At 38.2% G+C, this 13,681-nt stretch overlaps 1 protein-coding gene across 1 annotated transcript in view; it reads right to left on the minus strand.

Annotated features, from left to right (window-relative positions):
- The window catches only part of AVL9 (AVL9 cell migration associated), a 42,350-nt gene that overhangs the window by 19,171 nt on the left and 9,498 nt on the right, over positions 1-13,681 (minus strand). Inside the window, exons 2-7 of the mRNA XM_032678455.1 lie at positions 6,686-6,806; positions 4,804-4,889; positions 2,845-2,916; positions 1,949-2,038; positions 1,515-1,581; positions 813-853 (exon numbers count right to left, since the gene is read on the minus strand). Of these exons, the coding sequence (XP_032534346.1) occupies positions 813-853; positions 1,515-1,581; positions 1,949-2,038; positions 2,845-2,916; positions 4,804-4,889; positions 6,686-6,806 (477 nt within the window). The remainder of the gene's footprint in view (positions 1-812; positions 854-1,514; positions 1,582-1,948; positions 2,039-2,844; positions 2,917-4,803; positions 4,890-6,685; positions 6,807-13,681) is intronic.

Here is a 13,681-nt window from a genome sequence, read left to right on the forward strand (position 1 = left end):
GCAATTCCAGAACTTCAAAAAACAGTAAACTGCATAAACGTAAAAGAGTTCCTCCACAGAAATACTGAAAAGAATCCACCAAAATACCAAGAATAGCATTCACCTCACCTAATTTTAGTTATCTACAGATGAGGCATCTAGATCAGAAGTGGCTGCACAGACTCTCTACACTCAAGGAAGAACACAGATGCTTCTGGAGCATGACTGGCAGACAAGGTAGACAAAAGTGAGTTCTACCCGAAAAATCTACTGTGCAGGTGTAAGTACACCATGAAATCCAGATTCTCAAACTTGTTTCCTTGATGTATCTCAGTTAATAAAAGATTCTAAATGTTATTTGTACCTTAGCTATATGATACACAATGAATTTCAGTAGTCAACAGGAAAAAGAAGTACAAGTCCCCTCAGGTTCTATGATGGCAGAAGCTACAAAAATTACAAGATATGAGGAAAAATGCTCCAGGTTGTGTCTGCACAGACTTTAGCAATATTCTTCATCAAATGAGAAACAGAAACAAGACCACAAATAACCACTTGCACTTTGGGACAGGACTAAAAAAATATCACAAAAACCTAGAAATCTCCAGAAATCCCTCAGACTGACAAAACTCAGTCTGGAACTTAGTTTCACTGAAGTAATGCAGGTGGAAGGTGAAGGAAAATCAGGAGGCTGTAACCAGAAGTACTTAGGAAACAGTCTTCTTACTCCTACCTCAGGTATGTCTAGACATATTTATTTTTCTTTCCCTCACAAAGCATTTTACTCACTAAAATAGGTGTCGTCCTTTATGTATCTAGCAGAGAATGCCTACCTTGTGTCTGAAGTGGAGAACAAGATCCCGAGGAGACAGACCTGAGATACCAAAAAGGGAGCAATTATTACAATTTAAAAGCCAATAGAGATACTAACTTACTTCTTGTCACCATTTTCAGCAGGAGGGAGAGACCCATTAGGGATTCTACGTGAACCTGGTTATTCCAATAGCACAACTCATACAAAATGCTTTCAATCTTTTGAGCAGGAGCAAGAGTTAAATTGATGATGGAGATGGTAATAATGTGAATAGTTATGCTCTGAGATAACTCCTGTTGGCTGTCACACAGCAGTAGGGAAACACTGAAGTCAATACTACACTGTGCATTCAGAAAACACAAGGAAGAGTCAGAATCGAGGGGTAGATATCCCAAATAACTGGTAGATGAAAGCTTGAGCACCCTACTCCATCAAACAGTTTAACCTAAAAATTAACAAGGTACTTTTTCCCAAAAGCAGACAAGCAGTTACTAGTCAGACTGTTAGGTCAAGAAGTAACATGGCTTTCAACATACAAATACCTCCTATTATGAAAGCAACACTACATTTTACATTTATTTAAATCCATTAATAAAGAAATGCAGGCACACAGACCTCCAGTGCTTAATCTGTTAATACACATAAACAAATTAGCTCAGGAAAGGCATGTGTTCTTTAGAGTAACATTGTCTCTGCTGCTTGTACAAAACAAGTCACTTACCAAGATAAACTTGTGACCCTTCTAGCGAAGTACTGCCCAAGGAACTATTCATGTGATCGTAAAGTTCCTGTAAAAGTTACAACAAAGGCAAAAAAACCCCAGAAGCTGTTAAATGGCACACGGTCACACAAAACCCAGAATAAATAAAATTCACTTACTCAAGGATTTCAATGGCTCATTCCAGAAAGAAAGTCAAATTTTACTAATGGAGTCAACGGACATACAGGTTGACAATCATGCTCGTTCTTGCATTTCATTACTAATCAGAAAGTTGACCAGATTAGGGTAGTACATTTAGTTCATGTTAAGGTACTACAAAAGCTGAAAAACTGAATGACAGAAGCAAAAGGAATATTTGAGTACTAATTAAAAACACTGAGGTTTTAGCCATACACTGAAAGCTTTGTTCTGCGTGGCCATTACTGCAAAGTTACCTTTAGAATTGAAATTTGCGAGAAGTCTTTCTCTTCAAAATACGCGTGTGTAATGAGCTGCAGCTTTGCCTGAAGTAACCCATACAATGGCTTGGAAGAAAAACAAACACAAAAGCAAGTGAATAAAACTATGTAGTCCTTCATTTTGAACCTTAATCTTCTCCCATGCTTACCTTGCAATACTGACACATTATTACACAGCGTTCATGGATAAGCAGCCCTCAGTGACTAACTCTCAGCATCTTTATCCTGTGCTCATTTTAAATGATGATAATTCCACGTTCCTTCCATTTGCACGTACCATACCATCACTGAACATCTTTCTGACAAAGTACTTTCCTGCTTTAACACTGCTCATACAGCTCCAGTAATAGTTCTTTCTTCAGCTTTAAGCACAAAAAGAATTTCTGTTCCCTGCCTGGTGACCAAGCAGCTTCTGCTGAATAGGTAGAAGTAAAAGGTTTTTCTTCAAAACAAGAGCATACTGCAGGTGTCACCATCTTAAAACCTCCTTCACAGTTGTCAACAGCCACTACCTCCAGTTATTACGCTAGATGATCTTTGAGGTCCCTTTCAACCCTAGCCTCTCTGTGATTATACTGGCCAAACCCCTCAGTCCTACCACATGATAACAGCACTCAAGAAGAATCAATAGATATCCTCATCCCTGACAACAGGCAGGCAGACACTTCTCCAATTACTCTTACAAGAAGAAACAATTCAAGGCAGCTCATTCAAATGCCACAGCCTTTTGATTCAATTTTACTTCAGTATTTTGTTACCCTCCACAATGACTAAGAGATATTTGGAGCCAAGTGTTCCAAATAAGAATACGGAAGAACAGTAATTGTTAATGTTACCTGAAAGTGTCTCGGGAGTTAAACAAACATTCTTACCAGCTGACTGAGGACGCAGACACTTTTCTGTACTGTTTCTCGGGTGATGTCTGCTTGCCGTACTTTTAATGCCTGAGAAATACAAGTATTACAGTATTTTTACCAACACATTATTTCAAAAAGAATGTTTTCACAAGTCAAGTTGTCACATACTACCCCCCTACTTAAATAAAATCCTAAAACTGGCTACCTTTAATGGAGGGATATACAAACCATTAAATGTTTTGCTCTTACTTTTTAGAAGTATGCCTTTACTTTTTCAGAAGGGATAGGCTGGGAAGGAGGGGCACAGGTGTTGTCTCCTGTGTTAAGGAATGGACAGACTGTGAAGTGCTTTCTCTGAGAAACAGCCACAAACAGGTTGAGAGCTTGTGGGTAAAAATCAAGGACAAGACCAAAAAGGGACACATCTACCAAGTAAAAAGCACCATAACACTGACATGTTAGAGCCTTATTCATTCTGCCCAGCAAGGATCCAAATGCGGCTGTGATGACAGGCAAAGGACTGTTTAAAAGACACTAGCATGAGAAAAAGGCAACAGCCCGGAAAAAGCAATGGCATTTTAACTCAGGATAATGTAACAGGAGAGATGTCACAAAACATCACTTGCTCTTCTCTAACATTGTCTGTTAAAATGAACCAGATTTATACTCAGGGATTTTCTTTGAGCAACCCATAAAATAAAGGAAGTATCATCCACAGAATCAGCTACTTTCTCAGGCAGACCAAACAGCCTCAGCACTTTATAGCAAACCTGGAAATGGTGGGACCAGAAATACAGACAAATGGTTCACTGAACTGTACAAACCAGAAAATGTGCGGACTGTGGCCCACGTATCATAAATGACAGACAGAAAGAGCGCTAGAGCTGTCATACGAAACACACTGGGGTTTTATTCTACTTGTTCCAAAGAGTTCATCTTAAACATCTATTTATCTTCCTAACTGGTTACTAAACAGCATAAACTGGAATCAAGGGCACAATAAAGCCAAGTTATTGCATAGTTAAATAAAACAAGACTCTAAATCACAGAATACAGTAGACTGGCTGCAAAGACAACAAGTGAACAAAAACCAGTGTGGATTTAGTTCAAAAGAAACAGAATTAAAAACTGCAGGTGTAAAATTTCTCCTAAAACTTAAGTAGAAACTTGAAATATAACCAACGTATGATAACACAGAGTACATAAATGAGTCTTTTATTCAAACATGTAAATTAAAACTCAAACCTACATGTCATCCCAGATTCTTGGCATTTCACTGCAAAAGGAAGTAGTTTTAAAAGAAATTTATAATAACTTCTCAAATCTAAGTGCACAGATCATCCTACCATTACTATTTTTGAAAATATGGGCTGATTTTAGTACATTAGCTACCTAATTTCCTCAGTGTGATCAGGTGCACACTATGGCTCGCCTTGATTTTTCAGCTTTACCACTGAAAGTTCAGTATCAGTAAGCAGCTGCCATGAATGGGGAGAATCTGGTCTACTCTGCAAGTGTACTTTTGGCAAAGGAGGTTAGCTGAAGACAAACATCACTACACTTGCACAGTCAGATCCCAAGAAATATTCAAATTCTTCATGGTCACACACTGGAGAAATTTTAACTTTTTCCACCCAGGAGGCCTACTTCCTGGAAACATGACTTGGCCTCCTGACAGACTGACAGCTGCATTTTGCTCCTTGGTGCTGATGCCTGGATTAGCTCTCAAGAAACAAAATATATTTTCCAATCGCCTTGAACATTTCAAAAGACCACAATATGCCCACTGATGCAAGGAAAACAATAGTTCTCAAGTTTAGTAGCTACCTACTGTGCACATTTTTATAGACTTTTAACGTAAGCCAATCATGCAGTTTGGCTGTTGGTGTAACGCAAGCCACTGCATTTTAGGGTTGTTAACACATCAAGCCTACCATTTAATTAATATAATTAATTCACAGCTTGGGAAGTTACCTTTGCTTCAATCTGCCTATAGCAAGAGACACCATACACTGTGGTTCGATCCCCACATCGCGGTGGCAAATGGAAAAACACGGTATCTATGAAAAAGAAAAGACTATTTTGTAAGTCACTAGCAAGAGTTCAGTATATTTATTTTCAGCATCACTTATTTATAAGAGGTTCACTGTTGAAAATACTGGCTTATTTTCTGAAACTTGGGGGAAAAAAAAAAAAAAAGGAAAAAGTCACATATAAACCTATGCCTGGACCCAAATTAGTTCTCAAATTGGAAGATATTTTTTGGAAGAATCTCCAGATGTGCTAATACAGATATTCTGGAAACAGCCTCATGGTTAGCCAAACCTGGCTCCTATAAGTCAGCTGATGGCTTCTCAAAAGCAGCTATTGACAGCAGAGAAGCACTACTGTAACCTACAGGCATGCTACTTCCCCAATTCAGCATGAAGGAGCAAAGGCAAGGCACTATGAGTCAAGCTGCACAAGTGGAGAGTGATGCCAATAAGAAGGTAAATGTAATCAAGATAGGAAAGAAAACCCCAACACCAAGGAGGACACACACAGCTGAAAGATCAGAGTAGCTGTTACCACTGCCAAGACAGACATCCATGCACTACCACTACTCTAACAAAAAGAATTTGTGAAACCCAGTCTTACAGAAAATAATTACTGTCTCCGTGCAAGCACACAACGAAAAATAAAATCTCTATAAAATATGACAAGAGAAAGACTTCTATGGCTTGAGATATACACACACACACCTACACACATGCACTTGCTACTACTTGAAGAAAGTTGCTAAATCCTAAGTAAAACAGAGGACAACTGTTTGCCTTTCAAAACATGAGTGAAATCTGCTTTGAAACAAACTATTAATTTTTTGTTTGCTTCATAGTAACAAAATGAACAGGAGAGACACAGGTAAATGCAGCTGCACTTGCTTTTCCTAGCTTTGAATGTACCCTACTTCTCATTATGTATTTAACAATGCAGAAATTCTACAAAAATTGTGACCCAGAGTCAGAGAAACTCTTAATTGCTGCTAGGAAGGGGATTATTTTGCTAAGACTTTCTTTGCTTCCAAACAAGGTCTTCAGAAGCTGAAGAATTAGGAAGATATGTATACAAAGATTAAAAAAAAAAATCTTATTAAAATTAGTGTTAAAGGGTTTCTGTGATTTTGCTCTTTAAAGTTACTTCCTTGTTCACTGCTCTGCAGAAAAAAAGATAAAACAACTGAACAAGAATATAAATGTATAAATGTCACAGTGATGAACAATACCACTGCCAAATAAACAAAGAAATAAAAGCAATATTAAACAAAATAAAAACTGCAGTGAACTTGCTGGTAACTATATGACAAAGGGATATTTCTATCTTCATTCTGCTGACAAATACACTAAAGCTCATGTCATTCTCCTGGCAAGAAATGACTTGTACATCATTTTAAGAATCTTAAAATTACTGGGGAAAAAAAAATCATAATTATGACATACATCACAAAGCTGCTTTTCAGAATTTTATTTTTCCCTCACATTAAAACTGGAGTAGGTTTTACTCAAGAGTTTATTCACCCTTCAAAGAACTTCTGAGAAAGCCAGCAGCCTTGCTTTGTGCTAGTACTATACACAATTGATATGCAACCCTTTAGTTTTTATTGACATCTGATTTCTTGATATAGGAGGTACATCTGTATGATCTACTTTTACGTTAAATTTTGAAGTAATGTATCATTGGCAATGTATTTTGCAACTTAAACAAAAAGTGCAGGAAGTCTAATAGTAGAAAGAATCATTGATCAGCTCTCCAGGTATCAGGATTTTTCTTTGGGTTACAGTAGAAGTAGTGCATACAACTTTTCTCTCTCGCTTCTTACCTTCCTGATAGTTGTGAGCGCCATCTGGTAAGGCAAGAAATGGCAAGTACTTCCATTCCTCTGGCAAACTGTGACTGTCATGTCCTTCTCCAGGCTTTAGAGGAGGATAGGAAAATTCAACCTAAACAAACAAATGAAAACAGAGGGGAGGAAAAAGAGAGAATACATTACAGTTACCAAACAAGCAAGCCTCTATGATTCAGTCTAGCACCTTTTCTTTACCAATGGTATGAAACAAAGTTTTTCTTCCAGCTAGCATTCCTTGTCTCTTCCTTCAAAGCACCCACAGTCATTTGGTCCAACTGACAGGCCCCAAGCAGATTTGGCTTCTACAGCGCTTCCACCCAGCCTAATTCCTTTTCCTCAAGAGAAATGAAAAAGATCTTCAAGCAGAAAACATCATCCAGGAGCTGAATACCTTCTTCCTTGTGTGCACAGAGGAGGCAGCACATTGCCACACCCGCAACGTCAACAGGGGTCATTGCTGGTGCACACACATCCTGACACCAGATTTGACTTCTCAGCCCCTCAAGTGCTCGGGACGAGGTAACACTAACATACACAAGTCTCTATTTTGCCCTACAGGACATTGAATAGTCTCAGAAACTACATTATCAGCAAAGCACTGCTTTAATGTATTTTTATGTCCCTGACTGCAATGCGTTCTGCACGTTGGCCTAAAGTACCTCCTTCTACTTTCCCCAAGAAATACCACTTTCCAATTTCACCTTTTATTTATTTGCTATTTACCTGGTTTTCCCAGAAACAGGAACAACCTTTCCATTCCTTGCACTACACTACATGTCTAATACAGATCCTCACAATCAGCATCTTTACAGTACATTCTTCTATTCCTATGGATACCCCTCTGGGTTTCCAGCCATGGCATTTCTTAAATTGCTGAAAGAAATCTAAACACAGATTTATCAGTAAAAGAAATAGTTTACTGATACTGCAACTTCTCTTCAAGGACACTTAGTTATAAAATAGTGAGCTGTAAATCTACACATAGAAGTTTTCCAGGTATGTATACATGGAAAATAAAAAAGCATGACAAAGCAAGCATACAGATAATCTTAACATTTGATGGATACTAAAATAATAATAATTATTAAAAAAAAAAAAAAGGAGAAAAAACCTGTAAAGGATGAGTGTACCAAAGAAGAAATAGGAAATCAGAAAAGTGAAATTCTTCACTTTAACACACGGTGTCACTCTGGCTGCAACAGTTAACAACTTAAGAAAAAAGCACATCAGACAAGAAAACATCACAAGAAATCAGTCTTGCTATTTGCTGTATTAATTTCATGTTTTCCTATTCCTTGTTATGGTGGGTTGACCCTAGCTGGACACCAGGTTCCCACCAAAGCTGTTCCATCACTCCTCTCCTCAGCTGGGCAGGGGAGAGAAAACAACAATGCAAGGCTCATGGGTCAAGATAAGGGCAGGAGGAATCACTCAGCAATTACTGCCATAAGAAAATCAAACCTGACTTGGGGAAATTAGTTTTTTACCAATAAAATCCAAGTAGGATAATAAGAAGTGAATCCAAATCTTGAAAACACCTTCTCCCCACCCCAAGGTAGGTTAAGTCCTTCTTGGACTTAATTTTCTACCTTCTCCCCCCAGCAGTGCAGGGGCACAGGAAGGGGGTCTGTGGTCAGGTCATCACACATTGTCTCTGCTGCTGTTTCTTCCTTAGGGAGAGGTCTCCTTCCCCTGTTCCAACATGGGGTCCCTCCCACAGTAGACTGTTCCATGAACTTCTCCAACGTGAGTCCTTCCCACAGGCTGCAGTTCTTTTTCATGAACTGCTCCATTGTCAGTCCCTTCCTCAGGGTGCAGTCCTTCAGGAACAGACTCCATCATGGAGTCCTGCCAGGAGCCTATTCCAGGATAGGCTTCCCATGGGGTCACAGCCTCCCCTGGACTTTCACCTGCTCTGGTGTCCAGTTGTCTACGGGTTGCAGGTGGATTTCTGCTCCCCCATGGACCTCCACGGACTGCAGGGGCACAGCTGCCTCACTGCAGTCTTCACCATGGGCTGCAAGGGAATCACTGCTCTGCATCTGGAGCACCTCCTCCCCCTCCTTCTCCACCGACCTTGGTGTATGCAGGGATGTTTCTCTCACATACTCTCACTCCTCTCTTCTCTGGCTGCAATTTGCTTCTGTGCAATAACTTACTTTCCTTCTTAAATACATTATCCCAGAGGTGCTACCACCACCCATGATGGCCTGGGCCCTGGCCAGCAGGTCCATCTTGGTTCTGTCAGACATGGGGAAGCTTTGGGCAGCCACTCACAGAATCCACCCCTGTAGCTCCTCTGCTAGCAAACCCTGGCCATGCCAACCCAATACACTCGTATTATAAAAGAGTTCTTGAAAATATCCACAAAAAGATAAAAGGTCTGGCAAAAGACCAAAGTCCTGAGGTAAAGGTAAGTAATCCACAAAGACCAATTAGACAACGGAGTAGAAAAAAAGGTATGCAATAGAAAAAGGATTAATTTTGGTAAGGGAAGGAAGAAAAAATCCAGACCTGGACTAGTAGTTAGCTATCAAGAATCCACAGTCTTTTAAAGAAAATATGCCATTAAGCAAAATAGAAGAGCATCTGACTTTCAAATGAGAGACAAACTACAAGTAGCATCCATACAAGGAGCAGAGAAACTGTCTGCCATTTAGTACACACATACATCCTGAGAATTCCTTACTCTTTTCAAATCACAGATTATAAGAAAATTAAAATGCTCAAAGCTTCATGAAAATGTCTACAATACCATACCATTTGCTGCTGTTCAGACTCAAACTGCCTGGCTGAAAACACTGTTTACAGATTTATTACTGGACTCTCACAGGAGGAACAACTTTAGCAATAAACAAAGCACAGTTCCTAAGCTTTAAAACATAGTCAAGGAGCATCTACACTCATGTTCTCTATCAGATATTTTATTTCACTGCATGGCCAACAGAGAGGGATTCAGATTCATCCTCTGCAGGAGCTTCTTCCCTTTGAATACAGAGGAAACCCTGAGTCCCTTAGATTCCAGTGAATACCTTCAAAGCATCATTCCTGACAGGGAAATACTATAAGTAAGGGTCTAAGACATCATTGTTTTTAAGCACTTACAGAACTACAATTGTATTTTGCATTCCAGGCAAGAACTACAATTGCAGTTTGCACTCCAGACAAAATAATGAATTAGAAGACAAATTTAAAGGAAAGAAGAGTAGGACAAGTTAAGCTATATGAAAAACATGTATTCACTAAGGAATATTCCTTTTTAAAGTCCAAAATAATGCTGAGACGTGGCTTCTGTGTTCTTTTGACAGCGTGAAATTTGCTGAAGAACTACTTTGTTCTAGCTCACAATATGCTATCAGCACCTCAGCTGCTATCAGATAATCCCAGGAACAGGGATTTCTGCAGGCTCTGTCTGTTCCAAATTCAACAAACTGAACAGGCATTAGTGATACCGATGATAATCTTGTTTTCAATTAGTCTGCTTCTTGTAAAAATGTGTTTTAACAAATTTCTGTATGCATGTGTGTGTATAAGGAAGAAGATTACAAAGCTCAATCATATTTAAGATTGCTTAAGTGACCCTAAATAATGTATTTTACAGATATACTTTATGATAGTCCTGATTTACATTATGACATACTATTCCTCCTCCTCCCCAAGAGGGTCCATGTATGAAGTACACTGGTTTCTACGGAGGAATCACATTTGTGTAGTTTAACAGACTGCTGCTTGTAGAAATACTGCTGAAAGGAGGGAAGTAACAAAGAAGCAGAAAAAAGGACAATCCAACAGCAAGGAGCGCATGCAATGCCCTGGAAGACTTTCTTCCATCCCTCCTCCAACGTAGGGGTTCTCAGTGATGAGAAAGCTTGACTTTTTGAAATTCAATGAGTAGCCACTGTAGGTGGGATTCATGTCAGCTGAGGCAGTTTTCCTAAGCATTCTGCATAGCCAGAGAAAACAGACACCTGCAAAGGATGATTCATCCGATATGTTTCTTTCCATCATCTCTAAAGAGAGGTAGCTCAGGCTTCTAGGTCTAACTTGCAGAGTGAATTAATGTACATGAAACTCACTCTAACTGTTCCCCCCATCCTCTAGATGTTCTGCTTGATTTCTACAGCTCAGTTTGCAGATTTGCATCAATTGCAGTTAGGAATCCTTTGCACAGAAAGAAACCGCTATTTCAAAACCAAGGTATTATAAGAATATTGAGTAGCCTTAAAAAAAACCCCAAAACCAGAAACGGCTGAAACGTCACAGTTCTTGAAAATCTTGAAACTGAGCAGTGCACAGGTACACAGGTGATATTAATGGAGGGACAGAGAATCTCAGTTATATCATTTCTGAGGTTTTGAACAACTGGAGTCTAAGTAAGAAACTTCTCTCAGCCTGTGTGTGCAAGCTGTACAGTGTGGTGTTCCTAGGGAAGGTAACTTAAAAAGTTATTTTCTTCTCCCCTTCCACCTTAAACCCAAGACAAACCATGACAGGGGGATAGGACTACTGAAGAAACCTGTCTCACACCTTTTTTCCCCCCTCTTCACAGAATGAAGAAAGAGGAGCTCATTTTTTCTATTCAAATATAATGGATTTTTATGTAAATCCATGTGTATATGCACGTGCATGCATAAAAATGCACTTCAATTTCCCTGTTTGTCATTAATATATGTGTGCATTACAAAAATGCCTACAAATAAGAGAAACAAAATCTTTCAATAAAGCTCAGTAGTCAAGAGGAACAAAGAAATACATGCAAGTTTTCAGAGCTGACTGCCGAAGTTTACAGTTTTTTGCCTCCTCAATTGAATTAAACAAGACTCCTCAACAAATGAAATTCAAATTCAAAGCTAAACTCCCCAGTAATTTCAAAATAAATACATAAAACATGAACTAGTATCTCCACGCATTTCTTACTCTTCCAAGTGTCATGGATATTCATTCCAGCTGGAAATATTGCTCACACTTGTCAAGGGGTTTTGATGGCCATGCTTTCTGCCTGCTCAGACTGTCATGTTTTGCAAGCAGACAGCTCCTGATGGATTTCAGAGCTAAAATCAATACAGAATATTGTCTTGGGATCTAGGGGAGAAACAAAACACACAAAATACTTAAACTGCTGTGAATTACCAACTTCAAATATTATTTAAAAAAAACTCCCTAAACTGAAGTACAACTGAACTTCTGAAGCTGACATTTTTTATTTTTCTGTAATTCTTCTGCATTAACTAACCTTATGCAGTTTGTATTGAATCTATCTAGTTTGGATATAAAGCACCTACAGACATTTAGTCCTATCTTGTTTGTGGAAAAAAAAATTTAAAAAAAGTACCAGGCAACCTGTTAAATTACTACACATTCATTAACACATAGCAAGAAAAGATGAGTGCAGGCAAGGAAAAATATATTTCAGTTCCTACATTTAGGGACAAACACGATAGCTTTTTTTTTTTAAGGAAATGCATTGACATTGTCTTCTACTAAATTCCAAGTACAAAATCAAAAGAGAGGTTAAAGAAGAACACTGACAAAAGAGAAATTTCCAAAATATACATGTATGTCCACCTAAACTCTCACTCTCAAATACCGGCCATGTAGTTGGCATTAATTTTTGGTGAACTTTATACTCAGGTAAGATTGTTCTCAGTGAAAAGAGTTAAAGTGTTAGCAATCACAGTAAGAATAAAATCCTCAGTGAACACTAAACAGTGATAATTTAAAATGTGCTGGTAAGTCAGTATAACCTCCCCATCCTCCCCACTTCATCTACTATCACATGTTCAAAACACTCCACTTACAAGTGGAGTGACTCTTATGCAGAACAGTCACAATATAAACTCACTCGCTACATTCCCATTTAGAAAATCTTTTCCCTTTATAAATCATTACAACACATTTAATTTCAAGGACATCAACCCTTCCAAATGTTGAGTATTGAGTTTAACACTAAGCAGCAGTAATCAAAAAAATCCAATAGATTAAAATTACACCTTAAACTTGAGACCTCTTTTCATACAAGTCAGTATTTGGTTTTCAGTTGAAATAGAGATTTCTAAAATCAGTTTTCTTGATTTATTAGTCCTAGCTAGCAAGACCCAGAGAAGACCAGCACACCAATGATTTTATCTGAATTACCATAACAACCGCAGTACACAGCCAAATGAAAATCTAAGAGCATTGTTTGTCTTTCAGCATTGAGAACAATTTATTACTTAAATAATAATTTAATCAGACTTAAATGAAAAACCTTCCCCATTGTTGCATGGCAGAATCAATGGATCAGGACCTACAAGCTTAAGAGCCCATCCACCTAACAATGCCTATGCAGTAATATGACCTCTAACAGCACATTTTTAATATGTTATACATTTATATAAATATTATTATTTCTATCAGCTATGTATAACATGCACATATATTAATATAAAAATATATATGAAGAATACCTGTTTCACAAATTTATATAAATATATTTAAAAATCCACTACATAACACACAGTAACAATGAAATAAATCCTCGTATTACAAAGAGGCAGAGCACAGTCTTTTCTATCCTTTCAGTTACTGAAGTTGGAACTTCCTCACGTTCCCAATATTGCTAAAGCTATAGAGTGGCCACTTACACAAGTTCTAAGACATCATTAGTATGGCTACAGATGCACAATATAATCATTCAAGTTTTCTTCAAAAACTCTGACTGGATCAGTAAAGCTCTGACTCTTACTTAGACCCTTAAAAGATAACCTGAAACACCAAAACCTCTGTTTTTGAAGTCATGCTAGTGTGCATTCTACACACTCTTTCCAATTGCTTAACACTTTATTTTTACAGTCATACAGTTCAAGTCCTACATAAATTGTGTGCTTTGGAACTTTGACTCCTATCAATCTCTTCAGTAAGAATGTAAATAACAAAACAAACCCCCCCACACTCCTCCCAGAAAATGAACATAATATTACCGCAACCATT

Source organism: Chiroxiphia lanceolata, chromosome 1 (genome assembly GCF_009829145.1).
Source record: "Chiroxiphia lanceolata isolate bChiLan1 chromosome 1, bChiLan1.pri, whole genome shotgun sequence".
NCBI classification, from domain to species: Eukaryota; Metazoa; Chordata; class Aves; order Passeriformes; family Pipridae; genus Chiroxiphia; species Chiroxiphia lanceolata.